Below are 24471 nucleotides of genomic sequence, written 5' to 3'. Positions count from 1 at the left end.
ATTTGGTTTTATTATCTCCACTTTGTAGAGTAGACTCAGAATTACTAAGTAATTTACCAAAAACACACATCTAGAAAAGTGACAGAATTGGCATTCAATCCACAGTCTCTTGTCACTCTTTTTTTCTATACTGAATTTTTTTAATGTTCATTTTTGAGAGAGAGAGAGAGTGAGTGAGTGGGGGAAGGGCAGAGAGAGAGGGAGACAGGGAATCTGAAGTAAGCTCCAGGTTCTGAGCTGTCAGCACAGATCCCGATGTGGGCCTCAAACCCACGAACTGTGAGATGATGACCCGAGTTGAAGTTGGACGCTCAACCAACTGAGCCACCTAGATGCCCTGTTTTATCACTTTTTATACCAGTTTCTTCCAACCCTTTTGAGTGACACACAGTAAAGACAAATGTAAAAACATCCAGAACTTGACTACTTATGTTATGAGGAAGCCCACTGTCACCCATGATCTAACTTTTCAGGAATAAGATTTATATTTCTCAACAGAAAAGTAGAGCAAATTAGCATTCATATCATAAAACTTTGGCACACTATGTGTAACTTTGCTTCCAGGAATAATAATTTCCTATCTGTTTTTTCCCAAGCCCTCTGAACTCTCAAGGTATTTTTCTGAGAAACTTAATAAAGGTGGAAGAGGGCCTGTGAGGTAATATGATAGGGAAATGTAAGGAAAAGACAGAGATTCCATTTTCCACCATTCCCTTCCAAATTTAAAATTTCTCCTTCAAGTTTAAAAATACTTTCCTTATAAAACATTTTTTGATCAAGTTGGGCTTTTAGTTAGTAAGAAAAAGCGTAATAAAGAACAAGTGGCACACCTGAGTGAGTCAGTCGGTTGAGCCTCCGACTCTTGCTTTCAGCTCAGGTCGTGATCCCAGGGTCATGGGATGGAGCCCTGTGTTGGACTCCACACTGAGCATGGAGCCTGCTTAAGATTCTCCCTCTCCCTCTGCCCCTCTCCTAACTTATGCTCTCTTTCTCTCTCTCTAAAAACAAATGTTTTTAATTAAAAAAAAGAAACTATTCTTTCAGCTTTCCCTTCAACTATCTGTGTACATGTTGCTTTTTCTTGGTTAATAGATATTCTCACCATTTCCAAATACCTCTTAATCAAAGTAACTTTTGAGATCAATTTATGTTTTTAGTAAACATCTTTAATGTAAATAGAGAAAACACAAGGTCAGTATTGATTATGATCTCTGATCACATAATAATGTTCCTTTTTGTTACTGAGTAGTAAACCTCTCTAACCTTATCCTCTGCTAATAATTAAGGCCAAAATGTACTGCTTATGTGCAAGCATTGGGCAACATTTCAGGATAGATGAGTCTGCGAGACAGCATATTCCAATTTATCCAATCCCATTCTTTATCGTTTAGGATGGTATGGCATAGTATACACTAAGTGGCCGAAGTGATTTTCCATGGTCAGAAGGGATATTTGCTCACGGACATTATTTTTAGAATTGCCAGCACATGGTGACAATTAAAATTAATAATAAAAAGCAACAGATTTGGTTACTTTCATGGTTGCTTTTGAATTCTCTGCAGTGTAGCCCCTTATTGTCACAGCCGTGGTGGGCCTCTGGCTCCACCCTTTGCCTTCAGCTTGGTTCTGCATGACGTTATTTCTAATACAGTTCAGTTTTCTCACATCATAATTCCGTCTCCTGTGGAAAGGAGAAAGGCCAAGAATGTGAAGAAAGCAAATGCACTCAAAGTGCCTTCCTTTGTGCTTAAAACTTGATCCAAATATTTAGTCTGTACTCTAGAGTGATTTTAAAAGCTGGTTAATACCAAATGAAGTAAATAAAACATAAAGAATCTGAAGGTCAACAATAAGGGTCTTTTTAGCAATTGTGGCACCTTGAAATGAGGCTATTTGAATATAGTCACTAAAAGTTACATCCATAATGTATTTTTAATTTTTTTCTTAAAAGGCACAAAATAGTAAAGTTTGTTCCTATTTTGTGAGTCTGTTAAGAATGCTTTTCTCTGAGTGATAGAATCATGTGATTTTTTTTTCTTCTGACTTTCCTAAACTGAATAAATTACCTATATAATAAAAAATTAAAGAAGAAAAGCCTGTGAAAATGTAGTTTTATGTATATAAGTACTTAATCGAGTATTGAACATCTGTCCTTAACTCTGGATCAATAGGTAATTTTGAGAGTTAATCCTTGTTCGCTGTGTCAGTGCCTACCATGAATTCAATCTTTTCTTAGCAGCAAATCCAACTTTTGAGCATTAAACTCTGCTTCATGTCCTCTCAAAGCTCCTGTCAACAGAACATTTTTCAGTGCCATTGAAGATAGAACTTTTTCCTCGGAAACTAAAATTCTCCCAAAGAAATGTATAATTTTTTCTTCAGTGATGAAATCAAATATCTACCTTTGCATGTTTTTGTGGTGGTTTTTATTTTTATCCAATATACCAAAAAAAAAGATGCGTAGGTGGTATTGTATGGGTATATTTTCAGACTAAAAATCCAACTAAGACATGACGAATAGCAGTTTTCCAGCCATTAAATGCATCCCACAGGAAAACGACGTTTCTCTTAAACTGGGCAGTACTGGATAGAAACGCGTTTCTGCAGAGTAGGTTTGTGAAAATGCAATGTCCCCACTGATTGTAAATCCCTGGGAAAGGTGAAATTCCAGGTATAATTGATAATGTAATTTCACCAACAGTGTAAAACACTGCAATGGGTTTGAGAGGCTTAAGAACTCAACCCTGCCTTTTTAGTTCCAGCAATGCATTCTCTTCCCCAACCCATTAAGCTGACTGACCCTCTCTGAGTCATAGATGAGGGATAAAGTTTTTCTCGTCTACTAGAACAGTGCTTGGGGAGATTATTAACGTCTGTAAAAGTCAAGTCTGATACTAGCCACGTTAATTAGCTCCTCAAGAGATGAGTAAACAAGACTACCATGACTGCTTGCAAAACGGTGAAACATAATAAAATGTTTGAATTGGTTCTGTTAAAAAGAAAAATAACACTAAAAAAGGTGAAGATACAGGATGATTGAAACAACCACATTTAGAGAATGTGTGCTATTATTATTACTACTGTAATTGTTTTCACTTCTGGCTTTCTTTTAAAGTTATCAGCATATAGGAGGCTAAAATTACAAAACAACCTGATAAGTGCCATCAGTTATTTTTGAAAATACCTAATGAAACCTCTCACTAGGAAAGTTCAGGATGCCTCATCTTTCATCATATAAAAGTCTACCTTCTCTATGGACTATACCATTTTCTTCTGAAGAAAAAAGTGCATTATATTCCAAAATTACAACCCCTCTATGAATCTCTGTGGACCATTCCCCATTAGGTGCTACATCATATATGAGTGTAAAAGGCCCTCTCCTCTCAGAGGAAGACTGTATACCGAGTTTATAATACACACAGTGGCTATAATTATAAAAGATTATGATGACACAATCAAGTGTGGATTTTATATCATACTGAAGCTCTGCAAATATTTATGGGAGGCAGAGATCCTTTCATGTCTTCATGTTTGGAGAATTCAATTTATAAAATGCAAACTTTCCCACCTTCCAACACCTAAATGATGTCTTAGGAAGAACCATCCATCCTATGGGTTGGACATTGTTCTAATTGTCTTGGTTCTTTCACTGAATAGGTATATGTTTTCTTGTAGATGCATGCAGAACACAGCAGATGGCCCTTCTGACCATGTAGAAGATTACCTCTGTGATCCAGAAGAGATGCCCCTGGGCTCCAGAGAGTGCAAATTACCGTGTCCTGAGGATTGTGTGATATCTGAATGGGGTCCTTGGACCCGATGCACTTTGGTAAGATGATGAACCATTTATCAATATAGAGTTTACCCAGTTTTTTACCATGAAAGCTTCAGAGCTATTACTAAGAAAATAATAATTACTAAACCAAATTGCTTATGAAAGCAAGGGTGTTTTCTTGGCTACTTCATTCTATGATTATGCCATTTAAAGTCAGCAGTGTTTTGTCTCACACTAGAACAGCTCAATTTCTTGCAACCTTTATGCCTTCTGCCATCCTCCTAGACCCACACAAAATACCTTCAGATTAGTTTATAACTACACAGCATGTTAAAAACTGCCATGGTGATAATGATTCCTTCCAGGTAAAGGGAAAAAGAATGAAGCTCTAGTAAAGGTACTTTAATGGTGTCAGGTTATTGTCATCCCTTGCTTTTTGCCCAATCCATTTTATTTAAATTGTTGGAATAATCTTTCACACAGTGGGGATACTGCAGCAGGGGTATTGACACTGAAACGCAGAAGATCCTGGCAAGAAAGGGAATCGAAAGAAGGAAGCTGTGTGTCAGTGAATCTCTTTCCACACACTGACTCCGTGTCTCTGTGGGCCTGGAAAGCCAGCTGAGACTTTCAAATCACACAAAGCTTCTAGATTTCAACAGCCCGTAGGGGCTCTTCCACAGGACCCTGGGCAGAGTCATTTGAAACAGAACTGGCTGAGCATGTAGGAGGAAATGTGGCTTAGCGCAGGCACCTCTGCAAAGCTGTACATTTCAAAATGGCATCAAAAACACAGGAAGAATACATCTAATGTGGAATTAATTTGCTGAAATACAATATAAGACAGTTTCAAAGAATTTATGATGCGTGTTTTCAAAGTGAGATTAATTTTCTATCTCAGGGTTAACATTATTAAAGGTGCTGATTAACAGCCAACTGATAGAGCAGGGGCAAAACAGGGCTGCCGGTGGACTTGGATACAGGTTAAATAACGACAAAGAATCAGCTCTTTAATAAGGGTATGCAAATGATTTTCTGTTCTAATTCCATAGCATCATATCTGAAGTTCCTGTTCTTAGAAACCAGATGTTTTCAGAACAAGACTGTGCCAGTAACAGAATGGCAAGCTAGTCTTTTTTAACTGCTGAATTGTGTTTGTGGGCATGTATATGTGCCCATTAGGAAAAGAAAGGTCACTAAAACTAGTTATTTAAAGCCACCCTTAAAATGGTCTTTCAGGTCTAAGAAACTTGGATGGATGGATGGATGGATGGATAGATAGATAGATAGATAGATAGATGACAGATAGATTTCTGTATTCATGATCTATAATAACTAATATGTTAAAATCACCCTTAAAATGGTTTTTCAGGTCCAAGAAACTATATTAGATAGATAGATTGTTTACAAATTCTGTATTAGTGATCTACAATAATTAATATGATCACATGTGTGTGTTTACATATGTGTGATGGGATGTATTCATTGGTATTTGACACACAGACTCTTAAGCATCTTATAGCTAGATGGGACATCGGAAACTCATCTGACACTTGATTTTATAGATGGCGACACTGAGGTGTTCTGCCCAAAAATTCTAACTCCTGCTCCAGTGCTCTCCCTCATATATTAGCTCTTGTGTGCCTGGGGATTCACCATTCTGAGGAGTTGTATTATTCTTTGTCAGCCTTGCAATCAAAGCAGTTTCCGGCAAAGGTCAGCTGATCCCATCAGACAACCTGCTGATGAAGGAAGAGCCTGCCCTAATGCTGTTGAGAAGGAACCTTGTAACCTAAACAAAAACTGCTTCCACTATGATTATAATGTAACAGGTATGTGCATAGTCATCTCATCACAGAGTTAAAGGCCAAATCCTGTGCCTTTCAGCTCAGCAGTATTCCCGTAAGTATTGTTCCCCTCCATCTGGGTCCCTTTTGGACATGCTTCTTACCTTCCCAGAGATAATTCTTTATTTAATGACAGAAATATTTATCTATTTCTCAGTAAACATCAGGATAGAGAATGAAAATATCACACGGACATTGAGCCCTTAAGGTAGATTGTGAATAGCCTAAATGATCCTATTGAAGACATCCTCCCACTTTGGGAAGGTGCAAATAAAAGATACATATCTTTCCCATAAGTATCAGGTTTATTGAAAGATGTCTTTCTTCTTCAGAAGATGTTTAATACCTATAACATACTAGGACAAAGTTCTTGGTGTGGGGGAAGTTTATAAGCATGATTAGTCTGAGGTAAAAATGTCAGCAATCTTAAGCTACCAAAAAACCGTATGAAGAAGATACAAACATTTCAGCATTATCAAAGGTACAGATGAAAAAGGATGAATGTTTTTTTCAGAAGAAAAGACTTATTATGACTTCATTTTTTCCCATAACCCTCATCTCATACCATATCAGCGCAAATTCTAAGAAAGAAGAGAATGCGTTGGTTTATATGATGTAAGGCAACACTGAAGCTTATTTTGGAATTTTTCCCAAGTAATTTTCCCGCTGAAACAAACTCTAAACATTGTGCACTAACACACAGCAGTCAGATTGGCTTTTTGTCTCCTTAGGTTTTTCTCTTCCATTTCCTTTGACGATACAAAGAAGTCACAGTTCTCTGGGCCATGCTATGCTACCCTGGAAAGAAAGATTGAAAGAATTACTTTGCAAAAGACATGAAATAAAAGAATTAAATAGATATGGCCGAAGTGATTTTGAAATAAATAAGTGTATATTTTTAAACATTCTAAGTATGGACAGTAAGTGAAATAGTGTTTTGTTTGAAATAATGTTAAAATTTAAATTTCTACTTTTATTAGGAAAAAAACGTTTTTAAGTGACATTCGATCTGCAGGCCAAAGCCGGTTTCACACTGTCACCAAAAGGCTAGCTGTCAAGATTGTCAGGTAGACATCTGCCTTCAAGAATAATCCCCATAGCTATGTGCAACCCCAGCAATTCCATTTGACTCTTGATATGTTCAAAGCCGGGACCCATATGCTCTGCATGTGGGATGATTGATTGTGGGGCTTAGGAAGCAGTTGTGAATTAAATATGGGATTCAGGTCATCAGAGTTTCATTTGAAATCTGTTTCATACATAGCCTTCTGTTCTGATGGGCTCCCTTCCTTTCAGACTGGAGCACGTGTCAGCTCAGTGAGAAGGCAGTTTGTGGAAATGGCATTAAAACAAGGATGTTGGATTGTGTTCGAAGTGATGGCAAGTCGGTTGACCTGAAATATTGTGAAGAGGTGAGGGGATACTGTGTTATATCTTTGTGAGTAAATTCTTCCCTAATAATTTCAATTCATGCTGAGCCAAGTGACCTGTGCTCACTGCAGCTCATTGCCAGCAGATGGTTTTCTATACTACTCAGAGGCTGTTAAGCACCCTCTTGAAAAGAAACACTGTCCAACTACTGATTTCTACACATAATTTCCTGTATTTTGTTCTGCTTGGAGCCCAAAGGTATGCTAATTAGCCTATTTGGAAAGAAATGCTTGGGGAACAATAAGTAATCAAGGTGAATAAAGGCAATAAATCTTAATCAGACTACTCATCATCTTTTGTAATTTCATGTGAATTTTGTGTTGCCTGGGACACCTGCCAAGAGCCATCATTTATTCTCTCTGTTGCTAAACATTGATCGCATGTGGTTTGGTAGCAGATTTTGATATTAGGATCTAATATCCAGCTGTGAGAGTCTAAGTACTCAGGTCTGGGTAAGAGAGAGCTTGAAATTCAAACAAAGGAATGAAGTCTGCCATTATATCTTTGAGGTGCAGAGACTTGTAACTGTTAATTTTCCAATTTATAAAAGTAATGTCATCATTTCTAGGTATGACCTTATGAAATGTGAGGAAACATAGTTGTTGGCCTTTCTCTTCCTGAAGCTACACTTCATGTTGTAATTATTTTGTCCGACTTCCATACCAAAAGGGTCCCCACATTCCTGACAGGTTTTAACTCCTCCTGCATCTAAACCCCACTGGGTTAAACATGAACCAAGATAAACAGGAGCCTCAATAGATCTTGAACACATAGAGAGGAGCTTATGACCTCATTAGGGTTCAGCAGACATGGTGACCATGACTTCTACCTACACATCTTGGGGGCTGTATAATCCCATGGTAAATTATTCCAGCTACTAAGAGAAAACTCCAGATGGAGATGATATCAATCCATTTGATATCTTTATCATGTAGACCTAACAACTTCCTTATATCTGTCCATGGGAATGGAGCTGCTGAGTGTTCTGAAAACAAGTTGTTTAGTTAGTAAATTCCTCCCACTACCATCTTATTACATAATTTAGTGTATTCATACTTTAGTTATAAATTTTATACCTGAATTAATTTGGTTTTGAAACTAGTAACATCAAAGTAATGTTAAAAAATAACATTAGTATTAATGAACATTACTATAGTCATATGCTGGCTGGAGAGCTTTGATCTACTTCCAGTTGATTAATATCTCCTTTTTTGCAAACGTGCATGTAAATGTCCTCCTGGATCAGAATGAAATATACATTAAATAGCTGAGAGCTTTGTGAAAGCTAACCCCAAATCATACAAAACCAATTAAAAAATAAGTGACTACAGGACAGAGGTATAGAGTCCTTTATTTCTTAAATGAAATGTGAGTAAAACCTTGAGAAATAACTGTTATTTTAATTATCCAGGAGCCTAGATAAATTTACTTTTATGCATTAATGTTACATTGTTTGAATACTGTGGTAACAATTAGGGATTCAAATCATAACATTGTAGTAATCACTGTCTTTAGGAAGTACAGTGCTACTCTCTACAGGAATTGGAATAAACAACTCCTATCCTGTTTATGCATCCCCATGGATGCAGTAGTATTAACTAATATCCCTGAGAAAAGCTGGCTATCTTTTTAAATAATGGATTGATTGCCTACCTACTAATACATGTGCAAACCCTGCATTCAGAACAACAGCAGTCGCTAACTCTTGCTGTTTCCCTAAGAACCAGAAAGAAATAATGCCATTCCTACACAGCAAAGGGGACAATTAGGGTTAAACCTATCTAGGATTTATATAGCATTTTTTTCTTTGATGTTTTTCAGACATTTATTCATCCAATCCTAGTAATTGGTTTCTCCTTTCCTCTTCTTTGATCCCTGAACAGGTTTCTTTTCATTTAGTTAGACACATGTTTAGATAGATGAGACAGTAAGAGAAGAAGAAAAAAAGAGGAACAATAAATGTAAGAAAAAACCATAGTAGACTGTTAAAATGTCTTACCACTGGATACCACAAAGGTCTATAAACAGACATCCTTTTCAACTCTGCAGCGAAATAAGTCATAGTAGCTGAATTCTGTGATTCAAACCCTCTCTCCATGAAACTATTATCTGCCTTAAATGTTACACATCCTTATTAGCATATAATTGCCTTAAGTCTCCTTTCTCCAACCTCCCATGATTTAAGTGACTTTTTGAGACCTGAATTAAGTGATATGGTAAAAATGTTCATACCAAATCCTCAGCTTTGTCAAGTATTACTGGTGAAGAATATAATAGGAATGCCTGGAGAGATGTGTAGCATACAGTCACTGATCTGATCCTCTTTCAGTGGACAACTTAGAGCTGAGAGCTATACTTGAACCACAATATAACATTTCTTTGGCCATCTTTTACTATATGCCATAGACACTATAAAATTTTCTTTCATGCAAAAATTTTAAAACCCATTTTAAAAATCCCAAGGATTAAAAACAAAACAAAACCTGTAGTCTCCTCACAAGCTCTTAAGCACTTCTATTTTCGTGCTACTTTGTACCTTGGACTTTTTAACTGTTTGCATATAAAAGTAGATGAGTTGGAAATCTCATATTTTAAAAGTAGAATGCTTAAACAAGGAAGGAACTCAATGCTAATAAAATGTCACAGTGTCAGAATCTAATGAGAGGCTAACCAAAATAAGTGAATTATACCTCAGTTAGCTGCTGAGATCAGTTTTAGAAAAGAAAATCTTTGTAAAAAATAAATGTGTATAAAATATTCGTAATCAAAAAATTCTGGCAACCCGTATTTCCTTTTGAGAGAGATAACATACTTAACTATTATCGAATATTATTTCAATGTTATATTATTAGTTTTTGAGTGATAATTTGTCTTTTAAACCTTTTGTTTTTCAGTTTTAACATGATACATAAAAAGAAATAATATCCCAAAGATACAATTATAAATCTATATATTGGTGATATTCTTGGTTTTTAACTAATGGGAAGTAATCATGCTTACACCTATCTCGTTACTCCTTTAGGGAAAGTAAACCAATTTAGAGACTAAATCTACTTTTTTTTCATTCCTTATTTAAAAAGTTCAACAACGGGAATGCCTGAGTGGCTCAAGATCAAGCCCTGCACTGGGCTTTGTGCTGGGCATGGTGGCTGCTTAAGATTCTCTCTCTCCTTCTACCTCAGCCCCGCCTCAACTAGCTGCCTGTCTCAAAAAAAAAAAATTATTTTTTAAATTTAGGAGGTCAAGCGTAGCTCAGTCAGTTAACAGTCTGACTTGGTTTCAACTCAGGTTATGATCTCACGGTCTGTGAGCTCGAGCCCCACAGAGGGCTCCACACTGACAGCATGGAGCCTGCTTGGGATTCTCTCTCTCTCTCTCTCTCTCTCTCTCTCTCTCTCTCTCTCTCTGCCTCTCCCCCAATCATATATGCTCTCTCTCTCTCAAAATAAGTAAACTTAAGGGGTGCCTGGGTGGCTCAGTCAGTTAAGCCTCTGACTTCGGCTCAGGTTATGATCTCATGATCTATGAGGTCTAGCCCCACATCAGGCTCTGTGCTGACAGCTCAGAGCCTGGAGTCTGCTTTGGACTCTGTGTCTCCCTCTCTCTCTGCCACTCCCCCTCTTGCCCTCTCTCTCTCTCTCTCTCTCTCTCTCTCTCTCTCAAAATATAAACATTTAAAAAAATAAAAAAATAACTAACTTAAAAAAATGATGATAGCATTAGCTAAAATATAAAAACTTTTTTTTTTTAATTTGAAAAGTTCAACAATGTATATGGAGTAAATGGACTCCTCCGTTCATCCTGTGCCCTTTGTTCCCACTCTCGTGGGTTGAACAACTTTATAGTTTTAAGTTTGGGTGTTTGTCCTCCAGATACCATTTTATTTTATTATGCATCTTGCTTATTCTTCCTCTCCTCTCCTCCCCACTACTATTTTTTTTTTCTTCCTCCCATCCTCCCTCTAATAATAAGACACATCATGGCATCCTTCCAGGTCAGTAAAACAGATCTGCCTCTTTCCTTTCAGCTTGGCCTGGAGAAGAACTGGCAGATGAACACATCCTGCATGGTGGAATGTCCTATAAACTGTCAGCTTTCTGACTGGTCTCCTTGGTCAGAATGCTCTCAAACATGTGGCCTCACAGGTTTGTTTGTACCTTCATTAGCATTAGATTAATAGTCAAGGAATATGAAATATCACTCTTGCTTTAATGCTTACCAGATAATTTTCATAAAGGTTGAATCAGGGTCTTTCCTTTCAAAATATCTGAGACTTACTTGTCCCTTGGATCTCCTCAGGAGAAATGTCTGTGATGCCGTCTTTCAAGATAGATGCTTACACAAATATATCACTTTGCATCACTTTGTATCTCTTAAAGGAAAAATGATCCGAAGACGAACAGTGACTCAGCCCTTTCAGGGTGATGGACGACCATGCCCTGCCCTGATGGAACAGTCTAAGCCTTGCCCAGTGAAGCCCTGTTATCAATGGCAATATGGCCAGTGGTCTCTATGCCAAGTACAGGTAATCAAATCTCAAGAAGTTGTATAGAGGGTCACCTGGATGGTTCAGGCAATTAAGCATCTGTCTCTTGATCTCAGATCAGGTCTTGATCTCAGGGTCATGAGTTCAAGCCCCTCATTGGGCTCCATGGAGCATGGAGCCTACTTTAAAACAAGCTCAGGGCGGGGGGCACCTCAGTGGCTCAGTCATTTGAGCATCTGACTCTTGATTTCAGCTCAGGTCATGATCCCAGGGTCATACAAAAGAGCCCTGTATCTGACTTCCTTCTGAGTGCAGAATCTGCTTAGGATTCTCTCTCTCTCTTTGCCCCTATTCACATTCACTCTCTCTTTAAAAAAAAAATTATATATATATATATATATATATATATATATATATATATATAGAGAGAGAGAGAGAGAGAGAGAGAGAGAGAGAGAGAGAGAGAAAGTGTTCTTTATTTGCAGAGATTTAGTTTCAGAAATATTTTTCAGAACTTACAGATGACATGTTTCCTCTTAAAGATTTTAGGTGCCTTGCTATTTCATAACTGTTTAATTAGTTTTGATAACCAGCAGTCCCTGTCCTGTGTGTTTAAAATCATTTGGAGACAGATTCATTTTAATGAAAATTTATTTGCCTGTCTTCGGCTACAAAAAAAATAAATTGTTCATTGTATACTTTATGGCTAGTGTCCTACAGGACTTCTTCTCTAGGGTTTCAAATGCTTCTTTAACTGCTCATAAATCAAGATCAATGGTGCAGAAGATGACTGTAGGTGATGAGCTTGCTAATGAATTATTTTTCTTTTCCTAATTAGTTATTTCTTCCTGCGTTCTAGGATGCCCAGTGTGGTGAAGGGACCAGAACGAGGAACATTTCTTGTGTAGTGAGTGATGGGTCAGGTGATGATTTCGGCAAAGTGGTGGATGAAGAATTCTGTACTGACATTGAACCCATTATAGATGGTAATAAAAAAATGGTTCTCGAGGAGACCTGCACCCAGCCTTGCCCAGGTAACAGTAACAAAATGTTATTCATAGTTTGGTCATTTCTTACTAGACCTAGGATAGAGAAGAGGTTGCACCTGCTAGTCTAAGTTAAGGCATGTCAGCAAGTCTTCTCATTCAGTAGTATCTGTGTCAACAACTGGATACATAGCGTGGATGCAGGGGTTACTGCCTTGTTACTGCCAACTCAGGGTGAAGTCCAGGTCTCCCGTGTGGCCTCTGCTGCCACCCTGGAGTTCTAACACCCGCAGAGGAGGGCAGTTAAGGCCTTAGGCTCCTGCTTGACAGGGAACGTATGAAAGGGGATTTGTATCTATTTAGGATTTCCAGGAGAGAGAAAAGCAGGGTTTTAACACAAATGGCTAGCAAAAGATTTAAGTCCTATAATTAATGAAAACTTACTTTGGGTCCTGAAAAGAATCGAAAACAAAATCACACCTAGGTACACTGTAGTTAAAACACAGAATGTAGAAAACTAGAGAACTAGTAAAGCATGCAGAAAGAAAAAAAAAAGTACTTACAACTGGAAGACAATCAATTAGAATCATAAAAAATTCTTCTTAGTTACAATGAAAGTCCGAAGACAATGGAATGTATGCACAGTGTGATGGAAAATAGTCATGAGCCTAAAATCCTTTCCCCAGCAAAATCATTCGAGAGTGAGAAAAAAATATTATGGAAGAAAATATTGAAAGAAATTACCACAATTCAGAGTTGGACACATGGGTTCATGCAGTAAAATGTGGAAAGCAAATATCGTATATCAAATAGCTTAGAAATAACTGGAAGACAGTGATAAGCTAATATTTAGGAAGTTGGGCTTGGTGCAGAGAACTGTAGGGTAAACAGAAGATCAAAATAAGCTCAACATCAAGCATGAGCCTAAGGCTTTGAGAAAGATGGGGGCAACAATTTATTAGTAGACAAGAGAGAAATAAGACTGGAAGTAAATGGCCTGTGTTTCACCCTCAGTGGAAAGTTTTTATTCTCCACTTTGCTTATAATTATGAGAAGAAAAAAACTGATCTCTTTAAGGAATGTGTTATTTCAAATAAGATCCCCAAAAAAATAAAAATAAGGATTTGGCAAACAAATTTTGACTGGAGACAAAAATAGACTACCTAAATAAAAAAGTTATGGTTTAAGGAAATTTTAAAGATGGAGGACATATTTTCAAAAGTTTATTGTAATGGATTGAAGTCTCTAAATGCTGTAAATAGCTTACTATATGGGTTGCTCATTCTCTCATCAGTTTATTCATTCTTAAGTAAATTATTTGATATGATAATATTGGCAGTTTCTATAGTTTATTAAGATGAACTGAATAAAATTAAAACAGAGCAGTAAAGTAAAATAATCCCTGATATTTTGAACTGTATGCTAGATTTTGAGGGCATTCCTCACAACCATAACAACAGCCTTTGTACATACTTATAGTTTCATCTACTTCAAATGAAGAAAGATCTTTTTAAAAATCTTACTTTCTAGACCTCGATTAAGTGTTGCTTCTTAGACATTCCTGCACCTGATAATAATAACCTATTCCTGATCCAGCAATTCCCCTACTCCATTTCCTGCCCTCCCCCCCCCCAAAAAAAACTGGCCTGATTGCAGTCCACATTCTCACATACAATTCAATAAAATCATTTTGCTTCACAGCTGAACAAGGTTGAGGCTGTTGCAGCAGGTAAGGGCTCTGGGCAGAGCCAAGGACTGAACCTTTGGGCTTTCATGTGCCGAATGGCCACATAGTCAAAAGGCACCAAAGCTAAAAGTTGGAAGGCCTGTCTATTCCAGAGCCAAATCTCCAGCGCCATGAATAGGATTATCGTGATAACCACAACACGGAGCAGCACTAGCAGCCTTGCCAGGAATTCGTGTCTGCTTTCCTGTGGAGTTTGTCCACTTGTTTTCTTATACTTCCTACAGCACAATCACCCACTCATTTTATTATTATTATCAGGTGTTACTGGGGGCTAGCCCCAGGGCTCAATACATTGAGAGACATATATACCCTGTCCTCATTGAGTTTACCTTCTAATGGAAGAGACTGGTGCTAATCTAATAGTAACATAAATAAACACAAGATTGAAATTTGTCCTAAGTTACCCAAAGGAAAACAAGATCCCACAATAACATAAAACAGAACAAACACACTGTTCTAATTAAATTAATTACAAACCCAGAAGGAGGCTGCTCTTCTAAGTTACCATCTCTTCATCCCAGTTGCTAGTTTTCTCCAATAATGGGTTTTGAAAGCTAGCAACATATGAGCTAATAAGCTTTAAAGTAAGTAAAATACTGAAGGAGGAAGTGCATTTTATATACTTGTCCTATCTTTTGCAGGCATAGTGTGGTTTATTATTATAATGGTTTATATGGTCAAAACATAAAAGTATGTTTAGTACAAGCCCAATGTCTCACTGTCATTTGCTGTTATTCAGCCTTTAAAGCCTGACATGGATTCTTTTGGGGTGACGATTATATAATTCACAGACAAGTATTAAAAGATTTATTGAGTTTTGTTGTAAAATACACTATGTCAAGTGATATAATCACAGAAATAAAGCTTACCAGTAAAAAAAAAAAAAAAAAAAGATATGTTTTATTTCCACATAGTTTGCAATCACTGGGGTGTAGTTACATTACCTTTATCTTGAGAGGACTATTTAAAATTTTAATAGTTTTTCCTATGTAATTAAAAACTGAGTAACCCCAAAGTATTTAAACATGCTTCGTAGTTTCTTTTTCCTTAACGCTTCTAAAATTTAGTAGAATTTTCTGCACTTCAGGATGACATTGACTATTAATGACATACTATAATAAAGGTCTACAAAAATCAGTCCACTTTACTGTTATACATATACCTATTAGCCAGTTATTCACGTCTGGCCAAGATTTCTTAATTATAACACAAGACATGTTTTCATTAATCAGATCTCCAGGCAGATTTGTGCTAATATTAGGCATCTTCAGCATAATATAAGGCAATATGAATTATGCATATGGTATGGCTGGAATAATTAAAATGATAAGAATCCCTGTGGATTCGTGTCTATCATAATTTACTATATCCTGTGTACAGTATCACCAGTCAGTCCTGAAGAATGGATGGGTATACAGGAAAGGTATATTTCATCAAATCCTCCTTGTTCTCCAAATGGTTGAAGATGTTGAACGCAGGATACACCAGGGCCCAGCAATTCCACTCCTAAGTATACACCCGGTAGAAATGCACATATAAGTTCAAAAACTCACACTAAGATGTTCACAATAGCAGTATTCATTATAGAAATAATGTATAACTCTCCACCTGCCCATCAAAAGAATGGTATCTAAATTATGACACAGTCATATAATGGAGTAAAATACAGCACTAATGATCACAGTGGAACTACATAAATACATGTGGATCCTGCAAACATAAATGAGTGAAGTATTTTTTACAGATACAGATGGTACGATTCCAATGTCACACAAGAAAGGTTTCTGAAATTCTGAGAATGTCCTCTTGCTTGATTTGGGCATTGGCCGCAAAGTTATAAAATCAGACTGTGAAAATTTGAACATTTATAATATGTGATCATTTTTCATGCATATTCTTCTTCAATAAATAATTGAAAAAAAGAATTCGATTGAAGATGTAGGTCAGATAAAGTCACAAGGATTATTACTACTGCAGTTGCTGCTCAGTTGACTGTCTCACCCTCACACCTCTGGCAAGAAATTGGAAAAACTAAAGTATAAATGCCAGTTTTCTCAGCCTTGGAGTTCAAGTGTTTTTGAAATTATGCATATCTACAAGACAAATTTCATGTATATTTAGATTTTCATTGGTACTACCAAGTGCTTAATAAACCTCTTCACCATAATGTCAAGAATGGTGGTAGGTTTTTTTTGTTTTGTTTTGTTTTTTAATATATAAAGTTTATTTTGAGAGGGAGAGCACATGCACGAAAGAGAAAGGGGGAGAAGGGCAGAGAGAGAGAGGGAGAATCCCAAGCAGGCTTCTCACTAACAGTGCAGGGCTTGACGCAGGACTCAAACTCACCAACCACCCTGAGATCATGACCTGAACCAAAATCTAGAGTCAGATCCTTAACCGACTGAGCCACACAGGCGTCCCCGGAGTGGTGGTAGGTTTTAATCAACTGTTTGTTGTCTCTTAAGAGGAGGTGAATCATAAGGCACAAGGTCCTGGAAGCTGTAGTTTCTATTCAGCAACATCCACTCCAAAACTAACATTAATATACACTTGTAAACCACATATAAACTTGCCAAAATTAAATACTTATCTAAATCCTATAAATATCATGTATGACTAGCATACCAAGAAACATTTCCCGGTGAGGTGAAGAAACATAATTACTAGCTGGACGGCTGCTGTTTATGGGTATGTGTATGAACTACCAACTGGTGTTTTGCAGGTGACTGTTATCTGAAGGACTGGTCTTCGTGGAGCCTGTGTCAGATAACCTGCGTGAATGGTGAGGACCTAGGCTTTGGTGGAATACAGGTCCGTTCCAGAGCGGTGATCATACAAGAACTGGAAAATCAACATCTATGCCCAGAACAAATGTTAGAAACAAAATCATGTGATGGTGAGTGCTGCAATTCATGAAATCTTTTCAATTTAGTTTTAAGAGACAAAAGCATAAGATATAGAATTTTCTGCTCAATAAGTAAATTTGCTAAGATCTCTTAAGACTGAGAATTAAGAGTAGGATTCTGAATTCTAAAAATTTACAGGAAGAAAAATCTCTCACCCTTCAAAAATTAGATAAGAAATGTAAAAAATGGTTCACAGTTTTATTAGCTACAGAAGGCCCAGATAATTAAGAGCACATTATTTGGACACTCAGGACAATCCTGATCATGTATCAGGATATCCTTTATTTAAGTTAAAGGAAACAAAGAAAAACTACAAATCCACATCAAAATGAGAGATTTTTATTATATTCTTATAAATTGATAAATCAAAGTATTGGTAAGAACTAATATGACATAACACATGAACGTACATGTTTCTGTGTCTATGTGTGAATGTATACACACATATAGAGCCATGCACCCAATATAAACAGTATATGACATTTTCAAAAACAACAGAGCATTAAAATGTCATACTTTGGGAACACAGAGGCAGTCTAAATGAAAACAAAAGACTTTATATCTAGTGTAGAACATAGGTCCTCTCCTTCCTGCTTGTCTTTGGAAACAATTAAAGAGTATGACAATTAATAGCAAATAGGAGCCAAAATACTACTTTTTTTACTGAAAAGTTGGAGACAAAAGCTTGGAATGTTAGTGAAGAAGGCTTAGAATAAAAGCCAAATGGGCTAGATGACTTAACCCAAGAATTAGGTATAATTATGCACCTTGTCAGTTGAATCTTCCCTAATTTACCAAACAGATGAACCATTCCCTACGTCCTGGGTGTAGGTAATGAAGTAGAGAAAAGTCAGAGGTTACAATAAATGAAACAGACCCAAGGAAAAATTTGTTCACCCCCAAATGATAACGAAATAAAATTAGAAATCAGTAACACAGCAATTGTGAAAGAAATGTCACCATGCACACAGCAGTAAAAACTGGAAACGACACTTCTAGAGCGTTACACTTCAAATGGTATGTGGGATTTAGCACAAAAGTACTTACAAGAAAACTTAAAGCCTGAAATGCCTAAATAGGGGAGTAGAAAAGATTAAAATGAGCTAAGCATTAAACTCAAGTAGAATGTAACTAATACAGATAAATATAAATTCAGTGAGATAGAAAACAAACAAAATAATCAACAACCAATAGTTGACCAAACTAACTAAATAGACCACCTTATGGAAAAAATCAGGAAAAAAGAGCAAAATAACTACTACAACATATAGAGTAGAGTTTTAAAAATTATGACTAGAGGTGCCTCGCTGGCTCAGTCAGTTAAGCGTCTGACTCTTGATCTTGGCTCAGGTCATGATCTCAGGGGCTCGTGAATTCAAGCCCTATGTAGGGCTGTGCACTGATGGTGTAGAGCCTACTTGGGATTCTGTCTCTCCTTCTCTCTGCCCCCCCCCCCAAAATGGATAAACTTAAAAAAAATAAAAATTATCAATAAATTTTCCTAATAAATATAGAAACTTCAAGATAATCTAAATTTTATAATTTATCAAGAATGATACAGAATCTAAACTATGGATTATGTAACTATTAAAAACTCAAGTGTATCAAATATTTACTTATACATGAAACAAACTAAAACATAAATGGCTTTGAGTTTTACCAAACTTTTTTTTTGTATTTTTATTTAATTAAATTTTTAAAATTTACATCCAAGTTAGCATATCATGCAACAATGATTTCAGGAGTAGATTCTTAATGCCCCTTACCCTTTTAGCCAATTCCCCCTCCCACAACCCCTCCAGTAGCCCTGTTTGTTCTCCATATTTAAGAGTCTCTTATGTTTTGTCCCCCACCCTGTTTTTATATTATTGTTGCTTCCCTTCCCTTATGTTCATCTGTTTTGTATCTTGCAGTCCTCATGAGTGAAGTCATATGATATTTGTCTTTCTCTAATTTCACTTCGCATAGTACCCTCTAGTTCCATCCACGTAGTTGCAAATGGCAAGATTTCATTCTTTTTGATTGCTGAGTAATACTCCAGTGTGTGTGTGTGTGTAACACATCTTCTTTATCCATTCATCCATCAATGGACATTTGGGCTCTTTCCATACTTTGGCTATTGTTGATAGTGATGCTATAAACATTGGGGTGCATGTGCCTCTTTGAAACAGCATACCTGTATCCTTCGGATAAATACCTAGTAGGGCAATTGCTGGTTCATAGGATAGTTCCATTTTAATTTTTTGAGGAATCTCCATACTGCTTTCCAGAGTGCATTCCCACCAGCAGTGCAAAAGAGATCCCTTTTCTCCGCATCCTTGTCGACATCTCTTGTTGCCTGAGTTGTTTATTTTAGCCATTATAGCTATTCTGACTAGCCTGAGGTGGTATCTCTTTGTGGTTTTAATTTGTATCTCCCTGATGATGAGTGATGTTGAACATTTTTTCATGTGTCGGTTGGCCATCTGGATGTCCTCTTTGGAGAAATGTCTATTCATGTCTTTTGCCCATTTCTTCACTGGATTATTGTTTTTTTGGGTGTGGAGTTTGAGAAGTTCTTTATAGATTTTGGATACCAACCCTTTATCTGATATGTTGTTTGCAAATATCTTCTCCTATTCTGTCAGTTGCGTTTTAGTTTTGCTGATTGTTTCCTTTGCTGTGCAGAAGCTTTTAATTTTGATGAGGTCCCAATAGTTGATTTTTGCTTTTGTTTCTCTTGCCTCTGGAGATGTGTTGAGTAAGAAGTTGCTGAGGCCAAAGTCAAAGAGGTTTTTGGCTGCTTTCTTGATGAGGATTCTGATGGCTTCCTGTCTTACATTTAGGTCTTTCACCCATTTTGAGTTTATTTTTGTGTATGGTGTAACAAAGTGGTCCAGGTTTATTCTTCTGCATGTCGCTGTTCAGTTTTCTCAGCACCACTTGCTGAAGAGACTGTCTTTATTCCATTGGATATTCTTTCCTGCTTTGTCAAAGATTAGTTGGCCATACACTGTGTGTCCATTTCTGGGTTTTCTATCCTGTTCCATTGATCTGAGTGTCTGCTCTTGTGCCAGTACCATACTGTCTTGATGATTACAGCTTTGTAATACAGCTTGACATGTGGGATTGTGATGCCTCCTGCTTTGGTTTTCTTTTTCAAGATTGCTTTGGCTACTCGGGGTCATTTCTGGTTCCATACACATTTTAGGATTGTTTGTTATAGCTCTGTGAAGAATGCTGATCTTATTGTGATAGGGATTGCATTGAATATGTAGATTGCTTTGGGTAGTCTCAACATTTTAACAATATTTGTTCTTCCTATCCAGGATCATGGAATCTTTTTCCATTTTTTTATGTGTCTTCTTCAATTTCTTTCATAAGCTTTCTGTAATTTTCAGTGTATGGATTTTTCACCTGTTTGGTTAGATTTATTCCTAGGTATTTTATGGGTTTTGGTACAATTATAAATGGGATTGATCCTTGATTTCTCCTCTGTTGCTTCATTATCAGTGTATAGGAATGCAACCAATTTCTGTGCATTGATTTTATACCCTGCAACTTTGCTGAACTCATGGATCAGTTCCAACAGTTTTTTGCTGGAATCTTTTGGGTTTTCCATATAGAGTATCAGGTCATCTGCGAAGAGTTAAAGTTTGACCTGGCCAATTTAGATGCCTTTGGTTTGTGTTGTCTGATTGCTGAGGCTAAGCCTTCCAATACTATGTTGAATAACAGTGGTGAGAGGGGACATATCTGTCTTGTTCCTGACCTTAGGGTAAAAGCTCTCAGTTTTTCCCCATTGAGGATGATATTAGCATTGGGTCTTTCATGTATGGCTTTTATTATCTTGAGGTATGATCCTTCTATCCCTACTTTCTTGAGGGTTTTTATCAAGAAAGGATGCTGTATTTTGTCAAATGCTTTCTCTGCATCTATTGAGAGGATCATGTGTTCTTGTCCTTTCTTTTATTGATGTGAAGAATCACACTGATTGTTTTGCAGATGCTGAACCAGTCCTGCATCCCAGGTAAATCCCGCTTGGTCATGGTGAATAATTGTTCTAATGTATTGTTGGATCCGGTTGGCTAATATCTTATTGGGGATTTTTGCATCCATGTTCATCAGGGAAATTGGTCTATAGTTCTCCTTTTTAGTGGGGTCTCTGTCTGGTTTTGGAATCAAGGTAATGCTGGCCTCATAGAAAGAGTTTGGAAGTTTTCCTTCCATTTCTATTTTTTTGGAACAGCTTCAAGAGAATAGGTATTAACTCTTCCTTAAATGTTTGGTAGAATTCCCCTGGAAAGCCATCTGGCCCTGGACTCTTGTTATTTGGGTGATTTTTGATTACTAATTTGATTTCTTTACTGGGTATGGCTCTGTTCAAATTGTCTATTTATTCCTGTTTCAGTTTTGGCATTTTATATGGAGTTTTACCAAAATTTAAATGAATAAACAACTCCATTTTATGTGAAATCTTAAAAAAAATTGTGTGGGAAAAAAAGATAAGGAAAATCCTCCCTGCTCCGTGAGAGTGTAGCAGTAAAATTAGTCAATAATGTCACCAATGAAAATAGATGTCAAAATCATAAAAGATTACTATCTAACCAAATCCTTAATACCATAATTAATCATGATGTAAGTCATCACACCAACAGAAAAAAAAAGTCATAGGATTTTTAAATGTGTTGAAACAATGTTTGTAGAATGCAACCTTAATTCACAATGAAACTTCCAATTTAACTTGAACTAGAAGGAAATCACCTAATAAATGATATCTACAAAAACTAACAGCATACATGATAATATCAGGGAAAACATTAGAGACATTCCCTTGCAATTGCTAACAAAGCAAGGATGCTCACTATTGCCAACCTGGTAAAGAAGGTTCCAGCCCAAGTGTAATCCGAAGCTTAATAGTTGAAAGCAAAGAAATAATCGTGCATATTACTATGATTTTCACATTAAAAATTTTAACAACCAAAATAGAAAAAAATCCATGATCATCTCAATAGATACAGAAAAGGAATTTGACAAAATACAACACCCATTCATGATGAAAATTCAACAAAGTGAGTCTCAACAAAGGCCATTGATGACAAACCCACAGCTAACATCATACTCAGACAAGCTCTTAGTTGTTCACCATCAAGAACAGAAGGACAACAAGGATGTTATCCATTCTTACCACTTTTAGTCAATGTAGTACTCAAAATCCTAGATGTTGCAATCATACAATAAAAAGAAAAGCATGCAAGTTGGTAAGGAAGAAATAAAATTGTCACTGCTTGCAGATGATGTGGTATTATACATAGAAAACCCTCCCCCAAAAAACTATTACAATAAATGAATTCAGTTAAGTTGCAGGATACAAAATCGATATGTAGACACCTGTTGCATTTCTATACACTAATTACAAAGTAGCAGAAAGGAAAAAAAAAACTCCACTTATAATTGCACCAAAAAGAACAAAATACCTAGGAATAAACTTAACCAAGGAAGTGAAAACCTGTACACTAAAAACAATAAGGCATTGATGAGACATTGAAGACTACACAAATAAATAAAAAGATCTATCATGCTCATGGATTAGGAAAATATTGTTAAAATATTCATACTACCCAAAGCAATCTACTGAGTAAAATATAATCCCTATCAAAGTACCGATGGTATTTTACACTGAACTAAAACAAATACTCCTAAGATTTATATGGAATCACAAAGACCCTGAATAGCCAAAGCAATCCTGAGAAAGAGCAACAAAGCTGGAAGCAGCACAATCTCAGATTTCAAACTATACTACAAAGCTATAGTAATCAAAAACATGTGGAACTGGCACAAAAATAGACACCTATATCAATGGAACTGAATAGAGAGCCCATACTTACATGATCCATTAATCTGGTACACAAGAGGCAAGAAGATACAATAGAGAAAAGACAGTTTCTTCAATAAATGGTACTGGTAAAACTGCACAGCTACATACAAAAGAATAAAACTGGACCACTTTCTTATACCACATACAAAAATAAACTCAAAGGGGTTAAAGACATAAATAGAATACATAAAACCATAAAACGCCTAGAAGAAAACTAGGCAGTAATTTGACATTGGCCTTAGCAACATTTTTCTAGATAGTTGTCCAGAAAGAGAAACAAAAGCAAAAATAAACTATTGGGACTACACTAAAATGAAAAGCTTTTGCACAAAGAAAGAAGCTGTCAACAAAACAACAAAGCAACCTATTGAATGGGAGAAGATATTTGCAAATCATAAATCCAAAAAGGGGTTAATATCCAGAATATATAAAGAAGTTATACAAAACACCAAAAAAAATCTAAAAAACGTGCAAGGACCTGAATAGACATTTTTCCCCCCAAGGAAGAGACACAGATAGATAGCCAACATGAAAAGATACTCAACTAATCATCAGGGAAATGTAAGCCAAAACCACAATGAGGTATCTCCTCACACCAGTCAGAATGGCTAAGAGATAAATGTTGGCAAAGATGTGGAGAATAGGAACTCTCATGCATCCTTGATGGGAATGTAAATTGGTACAGTTAGTGTGGTCAACAGTATGTTGGTTACTCAAAAAATTAAAATTACCATAACCCAGTAATTCCACTTCTGGGTATTTACCCAAATAAAAATACTAACTCAAAAAGACCTATGCACCCCATGTTTATTGCAGCATTATTTACAAGAGCAAAACAAGCTAAATGTCCATCAATAAATGAATGGATAAATATATGGTATAATACACACACACACACGTGTGTGTGTGTGCAATATTCCATTACTCAGCCATACAAAAGAATGTGATCTTGCCTTTTGAGACAATGTGGGTGAACCTAGAGGGTATAATTAAAGTCAGACAAAGATAAATACCATATGATTACTCTCATATGTGGAACATATGAAAACAAAACGAATGAACAAAACAAGAAAACAGATACAGATTCATAAATACAGGGAGCAAACTAGTGGTTGCCAGAGTAAGTGATAGGTGAAGGAGATTAAGAGGTACAAATTTCCAGTTACAACGTAAATAAGTCAGAGGGATAAAAAGTACATCAGAGGGAATATAGTAAGATTTTAATAACTTTGTATTGTGACAGATGATAACTACACTCACCGTGCTGAGCATTTCCTAACGTGAACAGATTTTTGTTTTTAGTATTTATTTATTTTTGAGTGACAAGGCACAGTGAGGAAAGGGCAAAGAGAGAGGGAGGGGAAACAAAGAATCCAGAGCAGGCTCCAGGCTCTGAGCTGTCAGCACAGCCCCACCCAGGGCTTGAATTCATGAAC

At 36.6% G+C, this 24471-nt stretch overlaps 1 protein-coding gene across 2 annotated transcripts in view; it reads left to right on the top strand.

The window, feature by feature from the left end:
• The window catches only part of THSD7A (thrombospondin type 1 domain containing 7A), a 433981-nt gene that overhangs the window by 397074 nt on the left and 12436 nt on the right, over positions 1-24471 (top strand). For both annotated transcript variants that reach the window (XM_042918979.1, XM_042918974.1), the window contains 7 exons: positions 3676-3829; positions 5463-5607; positions 6919-7034; positions 11081-11198; positions 11433-11578; positions 12399-12573; positions 16995-17168. In XM_042918979.1, coding sequence (XP_042774913.1) covers positions 3676-3829; positions 5463-5607; positions 6919-7034; positions 11081-11198; positions 11433-11578; positions 12399-12573; positions 16995-17168 — 1028 coding nt within the window. The remainder of the gene's footprint in view (positions 1-3675; positions 3830-5462; positions 5608-6918; positions 7035-11080; positions 11199-11432; positions 11579-12398; positions 12574-16994; positions 17169-24471) is intronic.

Source organism: Panthera leo, chromosome A2, assembly GCF_018350215.1.
Source record: "Panthera leo isolate Ple1 chromosome A2, P.leo_Ple1_pat1.1, whole genome shotgun sequence".
Classification (NCBI taxonomy): Eukaryota; Metazoa; Chordata; class Mammalia; order Carnivora; family Felidae; genus Panthera; species Panthera leo.
The sequence above is the reverse complement of the archived record's forward strand: the minus strand, read 5'-3'. Positions and strand labels throughout refer to the sequence as shown.